Below are 22,276 nucleotides of genomic sequence, written 5' to 3'. Positions count from 1 at the left end.
AGACGACGCAGGAGAAGAAGACCAGGAAGAGGAGGAGGGGATTAATGGGCTCTGGATCAGTAATACTTTTACTACTTCTTTAACCCAACTAAAACTCCGTGCTATTTTATGGTACTGTGTACTGAGCCCAACTTTTCACGTTTTGGGGTATCATACTGGACCCAGATCGATCATTGGGACTCAATAACTACGAAGGGGATGAAAGAATTATACCAATTAAATTAAATTATAATTAAATTAATTAGTGATCAAAATAGATGATTATCGATTGATTTTTTTTTTTAATATCAGAAACCTCTATAAGGCAGGGGCTCTTCGGACCCACCTCTGAAGAGTAAATCCTGATCTCGTACATTGCATTCTCAAAATTTTTTTTATATAAAACTGGTTAAATCGTTGATTTTTTTATTAAGAATATGACTTTAAAGGATTGTTTGCACTTATGAAGTGTTGAATATTAGACTTTGAAATTGAAACATAAGTTAAAATAAAATAAATACTTCCTTAAATTATTATTATTTCTTATTTTTTAATTACTTGTTAATTGTAGTGGAAAAATGCACAATGGGAAAATAAGATGAATACGTAATATATGATATTTTAAAAAAGCAAAATAAAAGATAAATAGAAAAAGATAAGGAAAAGGAGGAGTGGTTTGTAGCAAAGGTGGAAACCGTAAGCCTCATCCACATTTTCAGTTGCACGAGGAGAAGGTATAGCTTTGATGATCACATCATCTATCACAGTTTCCAACCATATCCGCCCTCTCACTATCCACCGCTCACATACCATATTTCTCTTAAACGTGGCAGCGTATGACTGGCTGCATCCTCATCTTCATTTACTTCCACATAATAGGATTTTAGGATGATAAATGATATTTGTAATTGAGTATAAATTTAAAAAAATAATAATAAGAAATATGAAATTTATATAAAAAAAATGAATTTATTTTAACAGTTCATTTTACTTTTTTTAAAAAAGAGTACACCACATAACAGGGTATTTAAATTGAGGGAAAAAAAAAAAGTCATAAGGGTATTACGGTAACTACGAGATTGCCACAATCGACAACACCAGTCACCACGTTTCATCGGATGGGGCCGTGGAATATCGGATTTAAAATTAATGACGTTCATTTTTCTCTCCGTGAGTATTATTTTAATATTTTATGTGTATCTGTGTTCAAACTTCAAAGCAAGCGCTTGCCCATAAGAAATTGTTAGAAATTTCAATCCCACCCGAACGCATAAGAAACTGCGAGAGTGAGAGATGGGAAGGGCGTTTGTCTATGTGATTCTTGGAGGAGGGGTGGCAGCTGGGTATGCAGCTCTTGAATTCACAAGGAGGGGGGTCTCTCATGGTGAACTCTGCATAATCTCCGAAGAATCAGTAACCTCTCTCTTTCTCTCTCTAATATTTTTCCTCTTTGAAAGTTCACTTCTGTAATGGGTATGATATACAGTTGGGTAATCATTCTATTTTTTGTAATTTAATTAGTAAAATTCTTTAACGTATTCTTATCTAGGTCCGGAATCTGGTTTATAATTTGCATCTTCCAAACTTGGTTTGCGTGTGATATGAATGCGGCTGATTGATAAATCTAGCTTATGAATTTAAGAAAGGGCGTTGGTTCTCACTTCTCTCCGTCTAAAGATTGTTTAGTATTCTGAACTGTGTTACAAGTCCAACACATGCTTGAACACGCACAGGCCTTTATATTTGTAGTTAAGTATAGATTCTTCCTTTCTTTGTTTCTTCGACCAAGAGTGCTAATATTTCGATTAAATCTCAAGTTTCTTGTTGAGAATGGTGTAGTATAATTAACCCAATAATGATCAGTTCCGTCTAATTTTATATGCTACACTATCATCTCATTTTCAACCTGGGTATATTAACCTTTGAATTTCTTTTTTGGAAAAGCAAGAACTGATCTAATAGATGATAAGCAATGCCATGGTGGGATAAGAGGAATAGGGGTGCAACATATAGCATAACTCGTATGATAACTGTTAGGTAATGACTCCACAGACATGAACCGGAGACCTCATTCATGGGTGCAGGGGTGGAATCACACGTGTTGAGCCCCCTCACCCCAAAAAAAAAAAAAAAATTTTAGTTTTTATGTGAGAAATTATATATATTTTTTATAAGTAAGAATAATTTACTAATCCACATAATTAGGTATGGCTAGGTACACAGGAAGTATACAAGAGATGAATCTAATTACAAGCTAAGCACTGTGAAAATCAGCATAAAAGTCATGAAAACTAATCTCATTCAATACAATCGCCGAAGCCCAAAGTAACAATGTATGAAAGAAAAAGTCCTTGAACCTTCCCATCGAATGTTCCCTATTATCAAAACAGCGACCATTCATTTCGTTCCAAGTACACCACAATAAGCAGGGAGGCACCATCTTCCAAACAGCAGCGATTTGAAGATTGCCCTGAATTCCTCTCCAATATGACAGTAAGTTGACCACCCTCCTAGGCATGACCCAGGCAATACCAAGCCTAGTAAAGATTTCATCCCATAAAGCCTTAACCACCTCACAGTGAAGAAGAAGATGATCTGCTATTTCTCCATTTCTTTCACATAAAGCACCAATTCATTATAAAAAAACCACTTTCTCGGCTTATCAATAGTCAAATTTTTCCCATGAGAGTCCAGCCAACCAAAGAAAGCAACCTTAAGCGGAACATTACTCCTCCAAATGCCCTTCCAAATATGGCTTGTTCAAACTTTTTGATTCCGTTACACATTCTGATTCCACTTCTACATAGGGGTGGAAGTGCCATTTGACCCAAAGGCCATTGAACACTTGCTCAAGTGTGCGTGCACATATATATTATGTGGCTGACAGCTGTCATGAGATGGGCCAGCAATGATAATAAAATATATGACTCTCTCATTGGTAAACATGCTCTTAAATTACCACTCTCTGTTTCCCTGTTGGAAGGCCATTGAGTTCTAGATAATGGGCAACTCAGTCTAACTGAAGGTACAGAGTTTTGCACACACAAAGATTAGTTAAAAGTTCTTGTGGCAAGACCATTTATGTTGTGTATTTTAACATCACCGAAAAATTTAGCAGGTTATTTGATCCTACATTGCACCATCATATATTACTTTGCAGTGATGTGGGTTTAATGTGATTGGATTGAGAGATTGTTGAGAACGATATTTATGCCCTACAAACTGGGGCGGAAGTGTATTTTGGGATTGCTAGAGACTGAGCATGATTTGGAACCTTAGAAGCCCTTCATACTCTTTAAAATGATTCTTAAATAATACAAAGATTGGATTTATCATGTATTGCATTTCTTTTGATTTGTTCTAAGATATGAGTTAAGTTTGTTAAGAAGAGCATGCCTATTTATATGAAAGAACTTAATTTTATGCCACATTTATTTCAGGTTGCACCTTATGAGAGACCTGCATTAAGCAAAGGTTTTTTACTTCCTGAAGGTATGCATTCTCATCATAAATATTTGTGAAGTGACTCTTATTAAGCATTTTGAGTGGGTGTTGTGTCAGGGTTTAGAGATTCATGATCTTTGTCCCTTTGAATTTCTGTATCCATTTTGCTCATGAAACTGAAAGATTATGTCAAGCAAAGAAAAATATTTTGCGTAATCCACATGTGAAATGTTATTAATTACGTAAGGGAATCATTCAAGAATCTATGAAAACCCTGAGGCATCCTCGATCTCTGAACTGTTTGTTATTGTGTATGCCACACATAAGTTCTTGAAAAGGTCTTCAATTGTGTGTTAATTATCCTTGTATAATCTTTAAAATGGTTTATAGATGAAATGGAAAGCAAAGATCTTTATTCCTTATTTTTTAATTTTGGGTTGTATGTCGGTTTCTTATTAAGAAATCACAGAACTTCATAGCTACAGTTCTGTTCATGAAGGTTTTCCCAGAAAAAAAAAAAATTCTTATAAAGAAAAGGAAGGTTTTTTGGAAAAATGAAAAGACAATGGCATGCTGTGGTGCTTATTCAATTATATCATGGAATCTAAATCACCAAAAACAGAGTGGGATTAACCTAGCGAATAAGCTGATCATTTAAATGGAAGCTCTTGCTTCATTGGTATCTAGACTCTGCTATGACAACCTCAAGGGTGATGATCCTGGAGTTTTAGGCTAGCACTTTTGGGTGAAGTGGGATTAAATTTTTTCCTGATGTTCTTAATTGATAGGCAAATGCTGATTAGTTTTTCATTTTGTTCTTTCGTTCATCTTTCTTGCTCAGGTTATATCTGAATTGGTTACTGAAATAAGTGCTAACATGCAGATCGTGCAAGCCTTCCATCATTTCATACATGTGTTGGTGCTAATGAGGAAAGGCTAACCCCAAAGTGGTATAAGGAACATGGTAATCACATTCTCTCGCTATTATATTTTTAATTAAATAGGCTAATAAGAAATTTACTCAGCAGAATACCTTTCTGTTGATACATGTTCTTGATATGTGTTGTCTGTTGATTGGAGCCATGTAAATATTGGTGCATGTTTCTCTCAATGTGGGTATTTATTTTGGGATCTCGGTCTCTGTAGGGATTGAATTGGTTCTTGGAACTCGAGTCAAGTCAGCTGATGTAAGGCGGAAGACATTATTGACAGCAGCTGGGGAGACTATTAGTTACAAGATTCTCATTGTTGCTACAGGTGCTCGGGTATTGGAACTAATCTTTCATTGGCTAATACATATTTTGCTTTTAGTAGTAAGCTCATCTTATTAACAATGGCCAGATGCATGCTATGTATAAAAAGAGGAAGCATTCTGCCTTTCGAGTGACAGATTTACCAAGCATGTTTTTTCCCCATTTTATTTGGTGACTGTTGCATTGGCAAAGCCACTTCCTTGGAAATGTAAGAATTGGAATTAGAAGATAGGGTAAAGGCCAAGACCTTAACAAACACGAACTTGAGTTGTTTGTTTGATTTGTTATGTTAGTTTTTGCTCTGTATTACCTATAAAGAATGTTTTTAGTTCTCTGGTGTGCTTTTGACTTTATTTTTTATTTTGGTCCTTATTATAAATAAGAAAAAAAAATAATGTTGAAAGAACACTAATGAACTTACCAAAATAGCAAATGTTGTGTAAATATGTTTGGCATATCAAAATCGTCTGAGTTTTCTCAATATAAAAATAGGAGTGGCTCTTTGGCTTTAATTGATTTACCTGGGTCAAATGTAGGCTTTGAAGCTTGAAGAATTTGGAGTGAGTGGATCAGATGCTGAAAATGTGTGCTATTTGCGAGATTTGGCCGATGCAAATAGGCTTGTTGATGTCATGCAATCCTGTCCTGGTGGTGATGCGGTTGTCATTGGTGGTGGCTACATTGGAATGGAGTGTGCCGCATCTTTGGTGATCAATAAAATAAATGTGACCATGGTTTTTCCGGAAGAACATTGCAGTAAGTACTGTACTGATTTTTTTTTTCTAGTTTAGATCTGCCCATTGTACTCACACACACGCACAGTAGCCCGTTAAATGCATGGACAGTATATAGGCAGATATATCTATGGATCCATACTATTATACTGTTCCTTTTTATTGGGTGATGCAGTGGCTCGTTTATTTACTCCCAAGATTGCAAGTTATTATGAAGATTATTATCAGTCCAAAGGAGTAAAGTTCATTAAAGGGACTGTTTTGTCATCATTCAATATTGACTCCAGTGGGAAGGTATAGCTTACATTAATTTGAGAGGATATTTTCTGGATTCTTTAGTTGTATGGAAAGGTGGACCAGAACTCCCTATGAATGGAATGTGAGAAGATTGATGGATTTGATGAGATTATCTCTTTTTTATGGGTTTCTTTTTTTCTTTAATGAGCATGAGGTTTTTTATCTCAAATCTTGGAAAATTGTCTAAATTTATCAGATAATAGTCTATGGCCATTTCTTAAAAAAATGATGATGATGATAAAATAATAATACTATTTTCCTTTTAAGACATTGTTATTCTTGCAAATTTATATTCTGCCCCCCTCCCCCCGCAGTTTGATCTCTAAAGTTGCCTATCAACCTCTTTTTCAGGTAACTGCTGTTAATCTTAGAGATGGAAGTGAGCTGCCTGCTGACATGGTGGTTGTGGGAATAGGTATCCGTCCAAACACGAGCTTGTTTGAAGGCCAACTAACTTTGGAGAAGGGTGGGATCAAAGTGAATGGAAAGTTACAGTCAAGCAACAGCTATGTCTATGCAGTTGGTGATGTTGCAGCATTTCCAGTTAAACTATTTGGTGAAACTCGCAGGCTTGAGCACGTGGACTCAGCTCGAAAATCTGCAAGACATGCTGTTGATGCTATAATGGAACCAGAAAAAACTGGCGAATTTGACTACTTACCTTTCTTTTACTCCAGAGTCTTCACAATGTCTTGGCAGTTTTATGGGGATGCTGCGGGGGAAGTAGTCCACTATGGGGATTTCTCAGGAGGTAGGTTTGGGGCTTACTGGGTAAGCAAGGGTCACCTAATCGGATCATTCCTTGAAGGTGGAACCAAAGAAGAGTACGAAGCTATAGCCAAGGCTACTAGACTCAAGCCAGCAATTGAAGACGTGGGTGAGTTGGAAAGACAGGGTTTGAGCTTTGCATTGACAGTTAGTCAGAAACCGCCACCATCATCGCCTGTCATTGTTAGTGGTTCTAGTCTTATTGTGGAAAAACCACTTTATGCTTTTCATGCAATTGCTGGTGTTCTTGTGGCTTCTTCAATAGCTGCATTTGCATACTGGTATGGGAGGAGGCGCAGAAGGTGGTAAGACACCGTTTTGGTGGTGGGCCAGTGGCGGCAGCTGAAGACTATTGTTGTTGCTGATTTAAATGTGTAACCATGCTGTGGCATTGATAGGGATAGGAGATTTTGAATACTTGATCATAGGATCATTCTTGTTCCATGTAAGAATAGATTCAAGATATTATATCTTTATACAAAAATTTGTAACTTCTCTCTTGTCTTTGCCTTCTCTATTAGTTTTGGGAATTTAGTGTGTCCAAAGAATCATCTATTGATCCAACCATTTCCACCTGTTATTAATTTTTTTTTGTTTTTGTTTTTTTGTTATCTTTTCCCGAGCACACCACTTACTGGATGAGCCGAAGAGAACATTCAGATACCTGGATAATTTAATAAACTTAATTTATCAAAGAAGCACGGATCAATATGAAAAAAAATTGTTTTTTTCATTCTGGATTATGTCATATCTAATAACACTAGCTGATATGTTTTATCTTAAATGGTTGAGAATGATAAAAGATAGATCGAACGATATTATTGTTTGGCAATAATATTGTTTTGTATTAATATATTTATTATCAGTAAATAAACTTTATAAGAGGGCATTTGGTCTAGTGGTATGATTCTCGCTTTGGGTGCGAGAGGTCCCGAGTTCGATTCTCGGAATGCCCCTCTATTTTTACCTTTTTCCCATAATGACAAGCTCTCCCGTACCTGGTATTTTACGTTTTTAGAAGGGCAGTATTGCCAAAGAAAAAGAAGAACACAAGTTCTAGCCTTATATATGTATTATCCAGGCCCGCATCTTCCCCTATCCTATCCTCTTTTTTCCTCTCTACTCCCACTCTCTCTTTCTGAGACAGGAAATGGCGAGTACTCTCTCCACATTCACGCTCCGGTGCCCCTCTTATTCTACCACCTCGCCATCTCCTTATCCTACACACAACCCCAAGCCCAACCTCCTCCACTTCCCCTCTACCTCTACTTCTAGCCTCACCCACCGTTGCACCCATGTTCGTCCTGTCTCCGCCGTGTCCGCCCCCGAGAAGATTGAGAAGCTCGGCGCCGACATTTCCAGCCTCACCCTTGAAGAGGCCAGAACCCTAGTCGACTACCTCCAGGACAAGCTCGGCGTCTCCGCCGCTTCCTTCGCCCCAGTCGCCGGCGTCGCAGCCGCACCAGGAGTTGCTGCCGGAGATGCCCCAGCGGCCGTAGAGGAGAAGACCGAGTTCGACGTGGTGATCGAGGAAGTACCCAGCAACGCCAGGATTGCGGTGATCAAGGCTGTGAGGGCACTGACTAGCCTGGCGTTGAAAGAGGCTAAGGAGCTCATCGAGGGTTTGCCCAAGAAGTTCAAGGAGGGAGTGTCCAAGGACGAGGCAGATGAGGCCAAGAAGCAGCTTGAGGAGGCTGGGGCTAAGATAGCCATTGTTTAAAGTTTACTTTTGTTTTTCGACTGGTAATTCGAGGTTAGTTGGTAGACATGTTGTTCATTGGGCAGTATAGTGAAATGTGATTGATTTTGTTCTCAACTGAATGGGTATTTGACACTGTAATGAAACTGGGTTCCGCTTCTTGAATGGCAGTGTTTTCCCAACTCTCTACGTCTTGTCGATCTTTCTATGTTTGTTGAATTGCACAAGAGAAAGAAGCTGAGAAACTTGTGACATAAACCGTATTTCATGAGTATGCCTGTTTTTGCTGCAATTCTTTCAACTGGATAAGATCCGAAAAAAAATAACTATGCATGAAACATGGGTAAGATTCACGATTTGCTCTGTATTGTAACTTGCAGCTGGAATTAAATTTCGGGTATTATGTGGTTTTTGAGGGCCTTTATTGTTTAAGGAAAAATGTAACCGCGATCAATCCTTTTGAATGCTTGATGATTAACGAGTTAACTGGTGATGATGAGTTTATAGCAATATAAGCAAATTGTTCATCGTCTTAAGTCGTGAAAAGAGGATAAGTCAGTCCTTGATTTTGTGCCCTACTGAACCCCCCCTCCCTAGTAAAAATTGTGCTGTCGATTCTTTTGGGATCAAATTGATTGTATTGATCAAGGATTTGATGTTGGGAGCCAACAGCCATGTAAATTCCAATGTAGTGGAGAGTTTAAGGTGGTTTTATCTCGTTAGCAGCATGTCTGACACACATGCATACACTTGGAATGGCACAACCACAGAGTTCTGAACGGATTTGCAGCAGCCCACCCACCTAATTGGATTCGGCCTATGTATATGTGTGCGTAGAGAATAGATATTAAGCTTTTGAACGGCATCCATGGAGTAGGCTCAAATGTTGGGTTTCCTTTTCCCCCAGCAAAATGAAGATAGGGTGATGTCAAACCGAGTTACCTCGGAAACCAACGGATCCACTATTTAGCAATGCTTCGCTTTCCAGAGGAAGAAAATCAATGTTCAAGCCGAGTGGTTATTATGAGTTGGGCTTATAAGAGTAATCAATTTCTTTAAAAATGCAAAGGTTTTCTTTTTTTTAATTATTCTTAAATCTCGAAAGGCAAAAGCATTCACCCAACACCGTGAATCCAAAACCTAATCCTGGAAATTTTGACAAGGGTCTCTTCCCTTTTATTCTTGCCGAACCTCCCCACAAAAAAATTTAATCAACATTTTCCTCTCCCCCTTCCCCGATGCTTTTAAATTCTCATGTTTGTTTTTATTTTTATTAATATATTCTTCTTCAACTGTGGCCTAATCTTCTTCCTTTGGACAGCCCTATACTCACACGAGTCACTCCATGCCACTTCCCATGTTTGTTTCTATGCGATTAAAATTGAAAATTAAATAAAATATTATTAAAATATGTATTTATAATTTTTTTTTAATTTAAAAAAAAATTAAATACACAAATGATCAAAATGAGTGGACAAAATAAATAGGCAAACTAACATTTTCCTTATACAATATTTGCCATTGAAGGTAGCTGAACGGATGGAAAATATTTTATTGGTCCCATATTTTTTAGTTTTTATTTTTTTAATTTCCAAGCTTTATTAGGTGATTATTAGTTTTTTTCACCCCCTAGTATATGTCTTACATCCAGTAATTAGGAGAGTTTGGATACTGAATTGAAATGAAATGAGTTGAGATGAAAGTTAAAAATTAAATAAAATATTATTATAGTATTATTTTTTAATATTATTATTATTTTGAAATTTGAAAAAGTTTGATTGTTTATTATATTTTGTGTGAAAATTTAAAAAATTATAATGATTATGTGAGATAAATTGAGATAAGTTGGGAGCCTTTTCAAGCCTGAGCTCAGTTTGGATTAAGAAATACTCTCAACCCATCTTATATTATCTAATCTCATCGTTACAATTGTTACAAATTTTTATATAAAATATAATAAAAAATTTAATTTTTTCAAATTCTAAATTAATAATAATATTAAAAAATAATTTCTTACCAATATTTTATTTAATTTTTATCTTTTATATCAACTTACCTCGTCTCAACTCATTTAGCCAAACCTAATCTTAATGTAATGCTTTTGCTCGGTAAATAATCCATTCTTTTCATTTTTTTAGAGACGAAAGGATTGTTTTCATTTTCGTTTAGGCCGACGGTGGCTGAGATTTGCCGTGAAACAGTAACCAATATTGTTTTGTACTGGATAAAATTTCAGCTGTTCCTAGAGGTGTAATTTTAAATTGGGAAATCAGACCGAATTGGACAAGTTGGCCCGGTTTTGAAATGGTTTGGTCTGGGACCGGTTTTTGTATTATGCAAACAGGCTGGAACCAGTCTAGTTCCCATTCTACGATTTTCCGAACCGGACCAGTTGAAAAAATAATATATACAAATTAATATTTGATATATATTATACAAAATTAATATTACACAACATTTTTTTTATATATAAGTTTTATATATAATATATAATTATATGTGAAATTTTTATATATAATTATATATCATATGTAAAATAATTTCATATTATAATTTATAAATTATAACATAAAATATTAATCTTTATGTAATTTGTTTGATCATATGTTATTAATATAATTATATATAAGATATTATTATTATAATTTATAAAATAAGAGTTTAATCTTAAAGATGAAAATTTAATTGATAATAATATAATTTATATATTAGTTATACTTATACTAATATAGTTATACTAAATCACTATAACTTTATAACTAATACTAATATATAGCTCTACTAATAGTCTAATATTAATACTATTATATAGTCTAATATATTATATAGCTATACTAATATATGACTAATACTAATAGTCTAATATACACTATAGTTATATTTATAGTTATATTTATACTAATATAGTTATACTAAATCACTATAACTAATATTAGAGTTATAGCATAATATATGTATAATAGACTAATAGTATTAAGTTCACTACAAGTTCACTATATATAATATGGATGTCACTATTAATATTGGTATAGTCTATAGTTATTTAGTATAAAGCAATTACAAATATTAATGTAATTAACTAAATGTAATCATATACAAAATGTGGAAACTAAAAAGCTTAATATATTGACAATTAATATAGATTCATAATATTAATACATTGACATACTCTAACTCTAAGTTAATAACAAATTAAAATTTAACATCGTAAATATAATTATAATTAATTATTTTTTAATTTCTTAATTAAATAATTCACATTGAATAGTTTACTTAATTTTAATTTTAGTAATTTAAAAAAAATTTTGATTTTTTTTATTAAATTATGTGCCAAAAAGATAAAAGAATAACACTATACGGCGCCATTTCAACGTTAGTTTTCAGCCCCAAAAGGCTAAACCTTAGCCTCCTTCCCTCCCAGCCGTATCCCCCCCCCCCTCCTCCAACCTCCCTCTGACGCCTCCTCGCGGATTCCATCGTTCTTCTCTTCATCCCCCCGCCAAGGTTTTTTCGCTTACTCTTTCGCGGCCTCTCCCCTGAAGCGAAAATCCCAGCTCCTCTCTCCGATGATCCTCTCTCCAGCTCTCCGATGTTCGCGGATCATTAAAGTTCTTTCATCCCTCCGCCGTGATATTTTCGGCCGATTCGACAGGCTTCTATCTCTCTCTCTGGTTTTTAGTCTTTTGATAGTGTTGATTCTGGTTTTGAATCGCTGTTGTTTGTTGGTCCTTTTGTGGTTACTGATTTATTTTGGAATTGGGATGTTGGTATGCTCCTGCCTCCTATAGATTTAATTGATTTTCTTGATTTTATTGATCAGAAATTTCGTGTGTATCCCGCACAAAGTTTGTACTATCATTGATTTTATTGATCTGTAATGCTCCTGTAAATGAATGTATGTACTGCCATCTTTTGTTAATCTCACAAGGAACCTATCATGTGTCCAAATTCATCATCAGGCTGCACAAAGTATTGGGGTAAAATACCCATATACATCTATCGGCACATAGTACAATTACAAAATTGCATAAAGGGGAAATAAATAGCCTTACAAGTGAAGAGTACTAGAAAGTTAGACAAATCCAAATGTATTTTCACTGCAACCAAACAAAAGTATTCCATGTCTTGCATGCATGATGTCACTTGTTTTCTGTGCTTGCAAAAAATATAGACGTTAGCCTTGAAAACATCTTAGATGATTGAGGAACAAAAAATCCATATGAGACCTAATTTATCACCTGTTAGACTGTTATTGTGAAGCTCTTACTCTCTAATACATATAATCTCTGTTATTGCAAAGGTGTTAGATTTTTAGAACATATAAGAAGATCAATAGTCTATTGTAGACTTGGGGCATTATTTTCCACTTATAGAATTTGTTGGTCATCTAAGCCATTATATGACATCTTACTTGACTTATAGAATCTGTTAGGGCATGCACTAACATCTTCCATTTTGTTCTATTTTTTATAAAACAGATTTTTTATCGCAGATTTTTTTTTAATAAAAAAAATATTTTTGTAAATAGTAACTGATTTTTAATAAAACAGTAAATCAGTAACTGGTACATACCAATTCAGTCTTAAATTTTGTCCAAAGCCGGATTGGACCAGACCGGTTACACCCTTAGTTGTTCCGGTTTGTTGTGTCCATTCTGGTATTCAGGCATGGCATTTTCGTAAATGTTTTGAACAAAGAGGGACACATTCGTAATTCACCCGTTTCCTTCTTCCCATTCCTGCGAAATCAGAAATCCCTAGTTCTAAAACCCTCTTCGCATTTTGCTCTATCTCCACTCTCTCCACTCTGACGATCAACGCCGACGCCACCTCCACGCCGTCGTAGATCGTGTTCATCCGCCGCAGGTAGACGTCCACCTCCACACTCACCGCCCACTCCACGCCGCAGGTATAAGCACACTCCACCCTTGTGTTGCTTGTCTGCTCGTATTGCTCGATCAGAGCTGCGACAGAGCAAAACTTCAAAGCTTTTGCAGCTTATTTATCTGCAACAGAGCAAAGCTTCAAGGCTTTTGCCGCTTATTTATCTACGACAGAGTTGGTCTGTTTCCTGCTTTAAAAATGTTTTTAACATGGAAGGGTTTTCAAATCAGAAAATGAAGGAAAGGAAATAATAGGACAGCAAGCTTTAACCATGTTGAAAACATTGTTAAAGCAGAGAAATAATAGGACATCGTTGAGATTTGACAACGCGAAGATGATCTTTTAACATTAAGGAATGATGAGATTTTTATTTTTATTTTAAAAAAACTAGGTTGGCGTTTTTCTTGCTCTGTTTGAATGTTGGCTTGCATTTTGTTCTGTATGGCTTTCAATTTTGCTCTGTTTGGCTTGCATTTTGTTTTATTCAACTTGCTCTATCCGCAACTGAATTTGATAATTTGATCTTCATATCTTGATTGTTGGCTAATGGAAAGTTGGAAACAGCAATTTGAATTACCATTGACCATCGAGATTTTAGATGTATGAAAGTTCCAGTACCTCAACTTGACCCAACTTTTTCTTTGACTTTATGTTTTGGAATTCCTAATTCTGCAGTCAAAAATCGAGATTTTGATGAATTGGGTTGAAATAGGCACTAAGGAGCTGCTGTTCCATTCCTAACAATAGCTTCTGCAAGATCTGTAGGGCTTGCTTCACATAATGATGCTATTGTTTTTCGTGCGACCAGCCTTTCATTTTGTACAAATGCCTTTAATTTGTTCACCATATTGTATGATCGATGAAGTACCATTAACTCTTCAAGAAATTAGCAATTCCAAAAATAAAATTATCCATCGGATTTTGGTGTATTGAGTATTAACAGATGAAAACACTGGAAGATTTTCAACCAATCATTTAAGTAGATTGGTGCCTTGAACTCGTTAGTTGACAACTTGGCAATACACTGGTATTCCAGCGGCGGGTGCATTCCACAAGTTTATTTAGACTTGTGAAGTGTTTTATCTTGAAGGTACTTATCTAGTTATTCATTACTTTTAAATAGATTTGAGATATTGACTTTCAGTTCCATAACCTAACTGGTTGGCTATTAAATTTTGTCTGAATTACAAGCTTAGTCATAGTGGTGCACAAAACTGTTTGAGTAACTTTCCTTCAGATTAAAGGATTCACATACTGTATTGGAATATTATTCAATTACTATAACATTTAAGTCTTTTTTAAATTAGACTACTTAAACCCTATCAATTCGTTTGAACACAAGTGCATAGTACACTCATTCTCTTTGATTATGCGGCGCAGAGAGATGTCAAATGGTCTTATATGGGCAACAGCTGAGGATATGGCGAGGAATAGAGGACGAGTTCTTTCTCTTTATCGCCAGATATTGCGGAGCCTCAACTCCCCGAGTTTGCCAATCAATTTAGCAGCAAGACTGGCTAAGAAGGCACAGGTTCGTGCTATTTTCTTGTTGGGTTCTGAGGAGAGATCCCTGCACAACATTGATGACCTTATTGACACTGCTGAGTACTCTCTTTCCCTTCTACGAAAAGGTGAAATTCCCAAATACATACAATGAGTAAGTTATCTCCCTCTGGACATTTCGTGCTTGGGAATCTATCTTTGTTATGCACACACGGAACAAACTCACGTTGGTGAACCAATTCGAGCGGGTGACTGAAAGATTTGGTCCAATGTTTGTGATGCATGAATCTGTTGTTTTTCTTATGCACCCACCTACAATCATAATTAGCTAAATAATCCTCAAGACCTTTACTTTAAATTTATAATTATTAGGGTGTATTCATTATATATCTTTAGAAATACAATAATTTTGTACTTCTCTTTAGAGTCTATCTGCGTGTGGGGAACATTGTTTATATAATTTGTAATATGTTGACCGTTTGTTTGGGATAATAAATTACCATGGGGAAAGTTGATCACCATTACTTATAGGTTGTTTGTGGGGGACAATGAATACAGAGAAGGAATCAATGCATTGCACAGTTAAGATCCTTGCCTTTTTAGTAATGCTAACATATGTGCATATCAATGCACAATGAAGCGTGTGAGTGACAACATCATGCAGAACTTTTAATATAAGAGTGGGAATGCGATAGGAAAAAATATTAAGGAATTATCTTCTCCATTCCAGGTTTTCATCTTTTTTTATCTGGAGGCAACTAGAATTAGTTTGAGACGTGAGTAGGAATACACATATACGATATTAGGCCAGCCAAACAACTTGTGATGATGAAATCTCCAAAATAGTCACTTTCCAATTTTTCCATGCTTGTTACTTTAGGAAGATTTGATCGATAATGAATAACCTCTTGCAGTCATTAGGATGCTAGTGTCGCAGTCATTAGGATGCTAGTGACACTCTGAATTCATACCAAACATTCTGCATGCAATCCTTGGTTTCCCCATTTTTCCACATCATTTGGAATAAGTAATCAGATTGGAAGGTTTACCTTTTACTGTTTAGTATCACTTATGTTTAATTTATGGTCAAGATAATTGAGATCTCCTTTTCTTTCCAATCCTCAAGTTCTTTTTAATCTTTCCTACAGATAATCTTTCTTTGTGACTTGTTGCTGAGTGCTCCCTGAGGAGCAGGAGCTTCTGGTTTGTTTCGTTGGAGTCAGATCATACCTCGAGAAGTGATGGTTGAGCAAAACTTGCTTCGTAAGGTGTGAAGACAATATAAGGGAGCTGGTACTTTAACTAGAAACTAGTAAGGCAAGCGAAGACATAGATGCAAGTAAAGAACAAATTTAAAAAAAAAGAGAGATATTGTTAGTAATAAGTCTGGTCATTGGACGAATTGGATGGAATCGGGCTGCATGTCTTCATGCTGTGATTAGAATGCAGGCCTAAGCTTGGGTTGAACTGTCGTAGCAATTTCTTTCGCAACTAGTCGAAGTACAGAGGTCCATTTTCTACTGAACCTTTAGGACCTATGGCTCTTCCACATTCTTTTCCTGCAATTGGAGGAAGGCAACAAAGGTTTATTGAAAAAAAAAAAACTTCAAATGGGTTTGTCTTTACATACTCTGCACCAATAAAAATTCTCTTTTTTATTACGAGGCAAAAGCAGCATCGCATGTTAGTCCCAAGTTTGGGTCGGTAGGTAAATACATAAACGCGATTTTTTATAAAAAGATTCAATTAATCTTTGGATCAGCTACTGTTTGGCAGCAGCAGGAGCACACCAGAAATTTATTTTTCCCCCTCTTATATATGTAGACAACCCATTTCAAATTCTTTTTTTATTCTCTTGCCTTTAACAAAACTTGAGGAGAGAGAGACCGAGGAGTGCTTGAGGAGAGAGAGAGAGAGAGAGAGGGGCCAAGGAGAGCTTGAGAGAGAGAGGCCGAGGAGACTTGAGGAGAGAGAGAGAGGCCGGGGATACTTGAGGGGAGAGAGAGTTGAAGGTGATTGTGATGTTGATGGGTCTGACATAAAGTTGAAAAAGACAAAAAGTGTGGAGTGTGTGGTAAAACAGTGACTGATCTATAGCAGGACTCAAAAAGATTTTAGCTACTACATAAAACATGATTATCAAAGTATAACCTACTAGTCCCTGGAGAGACTCCTTAAAGAGAGTATTGGCGGACCGCAAGGGGCCCTAGTGAATAGGATTATAGGTTCTTCATATGTAAATGATTGTGTTGATGGTGAGATTCAAGATGGAGTACGACCGATGGCAGGGCGGGATGAAGCAAGCAGTAAGGGATTGGCTGAATAGAACATATGCGACGAGAATGTGATATTGAATGGAAAGAACGAGAGCGCTATAGATTGGTGAATGGTCGGATGGTGGTGCCGCTGGATGACTTCCATTTGGTTGAAGTAGTTAATACTCGGGTGGCTAAGAGTGAGGGATTGTTTGGGAATATGTTTCATCTCAACTCATTTCCTTCCCAAACATTATTTAAAGATAAATACTTTTCAATTTTTAATTTTTAACTTTTTCATCTAATAATTACAACATTTTCAAACTTTAAAATAAAACACAAAATAATTCAACTTTTTTAAAACTCAAATAAAAATTATTTTATAACAATAATAAGAATCACTCATGGTGATTGGGGTGCTCCATAGATCTTTTGGATGCTTCGAATTATGCAGCTAAGTTAAAAGTAGAAGACCGGCTACTTGTGGTATACTTTGCAGATGGCACCTTTGCTTGGTGCTAACCCTCTCAGTTGAAGCCCTTTGAGGAGAATTTCGAAGAGATGTTGAGTAGAGTAACTCGAAGAGCTTTGTTTATGCTTTGCAGAGGGCTACGGAAATTGCTAGGCTTTTAGAGGTAGAGATGACTTGTTATTGTGTGACAAAATAGAATCGATATGGACTTGATAGACCATTGGTAGCGATTGCTAGAATCCAGAATGGAGTTCTTGTACCTAAATGCATAATTGGGAAGCCATTATCAAGTTTCGAAAATGATGGCAGTGAGAGCAAGAAAGAAACTAGGAAGAGCCCCTCTTTTGGAAGGAAGAAAAGTGAAGGCGTCACCATTGAAGTTGATTGTAGTCGAAGTAAAGAACTAACTGACGATAAACCTGTGTCAACAAAAAGGGTTGGTAAAGTTCGGAGAGGTGATGGCGAGGCCAAATGACAAAGTGAAAAGCTCGCTTTATCAAGGGAAATGAAGAACAACAAGTACTTGTCCGGGTTGTCCCCTCCCTTCTCTAGTCTAAGTTGGGGACACAAAAAGAAAGCAATAGCATAGTGTCCCTTGAAGTTCCTAGTGAAGCTTGATTAAGGGAGCGGCTGATCGGGGCTGCAGGCCAACTTGCTAGGTCCCCTCCAATTCGGAAGTGCGATGATAAGACATTTTGTAAGAAACTCCCCCAAGAACTTGATTTGGGGCGAGAGCCATTTGATATCTCCAGTCCTGAAACGCCAAAACAAGAGCGGATCCCAATCATTGATCCCTTGAAAAGTTCAATCTATCGCGATGGACCGCGTACAAAAAGTATCAACCTGGTAGAAAGAGAGAGAATCTAGACTATCATTGAGTAAAGACCAAAATAATACTAACCACAAAAAAACTGGACATGGATCAAGACAGAGTATATGGAACATGATAAAAGAAGTAGATTCACATGAAGTTAAGACGAAGAGAATTGCTGAGAAAGAAAGGACGGGGAAAAAGAATAAAGAAGTAGAGACACATGAAACCAAACCTAGAGGGTTGCTGGAAAACCAGATGCGAGGAAAAAGAACAAAGTAGGGTTTCACAAAGCTAAACCCAAGAGAACTGCCGAAAAACCAGACGTAAAGTTAGATAAATCAAAACAAGCTGCTGGAACACACATGATAACACTGAGGGAAAAGGTTCTCCCACAGTGCTATTGGTGGCATTTGGCCGGATCCTCTTTGCCCTCTAAAGCTGATATTATCAAAATTTATTGCAAGTTTGGGGTGTTGAACGAAGCGGAAACATATATTTTCTCTAATAATTTATGTGCTAGGGTTGCCCTTATAAGGAGCTCTGATGCAGAGGAAGCCTTCAATCACTCACTACAAACCAGTCCTTTTGAAGCGGCCAGTGTCACCTGCTTCACAGCAATCACAAGTTGACTTCATAAGGCAGAAACTTGAAATGAACTCAATGATGGGGAACGCAGATGGGAAAATGTCACTGGAGTTGAAATGCAAATTAGAGAGTGAGATGATGAAAGGTCTTGTGGACAGTGCGAGCACCATTGTTGGATCTTCATCGTCATAGATGAGACAACAATGCGAGAAACTGAACATTTTGGTTCTGACACCGGCACACTTTACTGCAGTGATCGATGGTAGTTAATTCTCGCACTTGTTTCTTGTGGGAAGGTAGGTATTCCGTCACTTGTTATAGATGGGTCATTTTGGTTGGTCTTGTTCCAGACCTATGTGAACTGTTGCATATACCCTTATCCTATCACTATATGGTTTATTCTCACTTGTCAGGGCCTAGAGTTGGCCAGTTCTGGGGAAACTACTACTTCAGAGGCTACAAGCAGCCATTTTCACCTCCTACCAAAAAGGTGTTTTTTTTTAGCGTAATTAACCTATCCAGATCACAAAGAACAAAGCTTCTCCATATGACTATTTTGGAAAAAACAACTCATACAAGTATTTAACAAGAGATGCTCATGCAGCCATGCTAGTGTCACAAGCCTATTAACAGAATGAAACAAAATCAAAAACATTTCAGAGGGCAATCAGTCATCAACAGGGTCCTGAGGAGCCTCATCTGCACTGCGTTTGATTGTGAGCACCGGGCATTCAGCATGCTTCACGCAAAATTCGCTCACAGTTCCCACAAAAACCCTGCAAAGCAGTGCAGAAATTATTTTAATTTTCAAAATATCATTTAGTATGTCAAGATATAGCAGGAAACCCTTCCAAGACGACAAACATATCCAGGACTAGAGAGTATGTACTACAGTGTCATGTTTTCATGAATTTGGTAGGGGGGGAACTTGGGTCTCCAACCAGCCACTAAAAGTATACCTCTGGAACGGGCCAAGACCGCGGCTTCCCACAACCAGAAAATCGGGCTGGACTCGCTTCACCTCATGGCAGATTACTTCCTTTGGATCACCTTGCTTGATCCATGCCTCACATGAAACCTACAAGTATGTCAATATAAACATTGTTAATAGGACAATGATTTATACAGTGCTGGAGTGAGTAACACACTCATTTCAAAAAAAAAAAAAAAAAAAAGGAAAAACCTGGGCCTGCATAAAAAACTAACTTTTTTTTAGTGGATCACACTTTTTAAAAAATGGGTGTGTGTGAGAGAGAGAGAGAGATCCAAAACAGAAGTACATCAGTACCCCAATTTCATGACATCTAGTGACAAAGTACTCCAGTAGATGAAGCCCTCTTGCCCTGTCCTTGCGCTCCATGATTTTAAAATCATCAGGTGAGGCATAAATGCTATCAGTGTCATCAAAACCTAGCAGAAACAAGTTATAACATACCATCATTACCTGGTAATTTTGTTCACACAAGATGCAGTAGAGATTTGCAGACATGGATCAGCACATGGAATAAAATAAGCAGGATTTGCATGCCAGGCAAAAACGTTAGACAAGAAAACAGTATTGAATAATTGATTTCGTATTATACAAGTTGACCGTGGAAGCTATTTTGTCACTGAGGCTTTTAAAGAAGAAATGCAGAGAAACGAGTAAAGATCTACATTGGTCTCTACCGACTTACATAAAGCATATGATCGGTACTTAAAGAGATGATGAGGAAGATTTTGGGATAGAAAGGAATTCCTCTAAATTATATTAATATGATTAAGAATAGGTACAATAAAGTCGTAACTGGTAGAGGTTTTGCGAGTGAGTTTCCTATAACAATAGGTTTATATTAAGTCCTTTTATCTTTTCATTGGCAATGGATGAGCTTCCCAGATCAATTTAGGATAAGCTCCTATAGCTTAACTGATGAAAATCCATAATCAATCATGGGCGTAACACTACTGCAGCTCAAGTTTCTTGACTCACCCTGCGTCTCTGATATGGGCACCTCCAAATTCAGTTAAATGAACCCTCAACTATGGTGCATTCACCATTGATCACGACCAAACCATCAGTCTACCCAGTTTACGCACCTTCCCTCCACACCTTCCCCAATTAGAGGCACCTTTGTTATCTCTAATAGAAATTCGGTTACTTTAACTGAATTTCCAAATCATCCCAAAGCAATTTCTTCAGTATGTACATATATATATATGTATATATATTATAGATACGCAAATTGATAAGCTGGCGCGTTTCCTTCATCACGTATATAAATAAATAATTCAGCAGAATGGCGAATTTTCCTCACTTCTTCCAAACAAAACAGAAAATCAACATTTATGAATGCAAAGGTTAGAAAATGATCGAATTAGTGTATAGAAATACCACAACAAGTTCATCGACACTATCAAAACACGAATTAGATGCAGAAGACCTTAATACCGCTGGAAATAGTTTGGTTTCAAATTTTAGAGATTTCAAACAAAATACAAATCCTTTTGTCGGCGTTTAGGAGAATAATTAGGTTTCAATTTCCCCTTTCCTTTAACATTTATCCGGTTTCTCGGCAACCAAACAGAGTATATAAAGCAAACAATCAGAGAGAGAGAGAGAACCGTCTTCGTCAGGGACTTGGACGTGAAGGAAGATCAGCTTGAAGCCAGAAGTATTGGAGCGAACGATCTTCTGGAGAGTCCACTCGAATGCTCCTCTGCTGCTTATCGACGCGTTTGGATATCCTTTGATCGTCGACTCGTTCACTGCAACCATTATCCGAGTTGGCTCGCGCTCCATCTTCTTCTTGTTCCACCAACTCAACGAGTCACTCACTCAGCCGAACTCGCTCTTCTCCGCTTCCCGAAGTCTCTGGTGGAAAAGCTGCACGGTCTCACTCGTTTTGGAAAGGACGGGGGGCCCTTCTGTGCGCCTTAAGGGCGCATTGTGCACCACGGCTCAAGTTATTGCCAACAAATATCTAATTGCTAAAATGTACCTCGCTTTGTTTATCTGCCACCCGGCAACTTTATTTAAATGAGGTGTCCTTGTTTGCCAGCGGAAATGGCGGGACGTCTGTCATTTTCTGTCCGATTGTGAGCCGTGAAATAATTTTAATTATATAATATATTATAAAAAATAATTATATATATCAATTATTATTTATTCTTATATTTTATATTTATAATTTTTTCATAAAATTTGAGATATTTTTTATAGATATTTTTTTATAAAATATAAAATGATAAATAATAATTAATGAATTTTTTTTTTCTATTATAAAAACGTCATACTATCATCCCATTCATAGAGAATATTTAATAATTTTTTATATAATTACAATTTTAACTTTTATATTAATACAAACAAAATGAAACTTAAATAATCAAGTTTTAATTTTTCTTTTTATGAGGTGATTGTTAAATGCCAAATGGACATTCGATTTCCGACATCTAAAACAATAAATATTTACAATTTTTTAACACTCCATTTTTCATATTATTTTTAATTTTTATTATTTTTTTATCAAATATTTATTATATAAATGATGAATAAAAAATTTGAAATAATTTAAAAAAATAAACCAAAAGAAATATAAAAAAAAATTAAA

At 36.4% G+C, this 22,276-nt stretch overlaps 4 protein-coding genes and 1 non-coding gene across 6 annotated transcripts; 4 read left to right on the top strand and 1 right to left on the bottom strand.

The window, feature by feature from the left end:
• Positions 1 to 1,146: 1,146 nt before the first annotated feature.
• On the top strand, positions 1,147 to 6,979 carry LOC108992868 (monodehydroascorbate reductase 4, peroxisomal). The gene is made up of 7 exons (XM_018967572.2): positions 1,147 to 1,392; positions 3,420 to 3,471; positions 4,307 to 4,387; positions 4,570 to 4,688; positions 5,213 to 5,432; positions 5,586 to 5,704; positions 6,059 to 6,979. Exons 1-7 carry the CDS (start codon positions 1,273 to 1,275, stop codon positions 6,782 to 6,784), a joined length of 1,437 nt encoding a protein of 478 aa, XP_018823117.1. The 5' UTR covers positions 1,147 to 1,272; the 3' UTR covers positions 6,785 to 6,979.
• A 380-nt stretch (positions 6,980 to 7,359) lies between these two features.
• On the top strand, positions 7,360 to 7,431 carry TRNAP-UGG. The gene has a single exon. It is a non-coding gene; the product is annotated as a tRNA-Pro (tRNA).
• A 129-nt stretch (positions 7,432 to 7,560) lies between these two features.
• On the top strand, positions 7,561 to 8,366 carry LOC108999747 (50S ribosomal protein L12, chloroplastic-like). Its single transcript, XM_018976648.2, has one exon. The coding sequence runs from the start codon at positions 7,626 to 7,628 to the stop codon at positions 8,193 to 8,195; it is 570 nt and encodes a 189-aa protein (XP_018832193.1). The 5' UTR covers positions 7,561 to 7,625; the 3' UTR covers positions 8,196 to 8,366.
• Positions 8,367 to 12,920: 4,554 nt separating this feature from the next.
• LOC108992891 lies at positions 12,921 to 15,923 on the top strand. Of its 2 annotated transcripts, XM_018967609.2 has the most exons (4): positions 12,921 to 13,082; positions 14,001 to 14,147; positions 14,438 to 14,714; positions 15,709 to 15,923. In XM_018967609.2, exon 3 carries the CDS (start codon positions 14,442 to 14,444, stop codon positions 14,712 to 14,714), a length of 273 nt encoding a protein of 90 aa, XP_018823154.1. In that variant the 5' UTR covers positions 12,921 to 13,082; positions 14,001 to 14,147; positions 14,438 to 14,441; the 3' UTR covers positions 15,709 to 15,923. The 2 variants fall into 2 exon arrangements, with proteins under 2 accessions (XP_018823154.1, XP_018823151.1); XM_018967606.2 differs by lacking the exon at positions 14,001 to 14,147.
• A 3,285-nt stretch (positions 15,924 to 19,208) lies between these two features.
• Positions 19,209 to 21,660, bottom strand: LOC108992818 (universal stress protein A-like protein). Its single transcript, XM_018967472.2, has 4 exons — positions 21,288 to 21,660; positions 19,975 to 20,096; positions 19,646 to 19,764; positions 19,209 to 19,462 (listed from the first exon to the last, which is right to left on the bottom strand). Exons 1-4 carry the CDS (start codon positions 21,463 to 21,465, stop codon positions 19,354 to 19,356), a joined length of 528 nt encoding a protein of 175 aa, XP_018823017.2. The 5' UTR covers positions 21,466 to 21,660; the 3' UTR covers positions 19,209 to 19,353.
• Between the last annotated feature and the right edge of the window lie 616 nt (positions 21,661 to 22,276).

The sequence above is a fragment of the Juglans regia genome, chromosome 1 (assembly GCF_001411555.2).
Source record: "Juglans regia cultivar Chandler chromosome 1, Walnut 2.0, whole genome shotgun sequence".
NCBI lineage: Eukaryota > Viridiplantae > Streptophyta > Magnoliopsida > Fagales > Juglandaceae > Juglans > Juglans regia.
The sequence above is the reverse complement of the archived record's forward strand: the minus strand, read 5'-3'. Positions and strand labels throughout refer to the sequence as shown.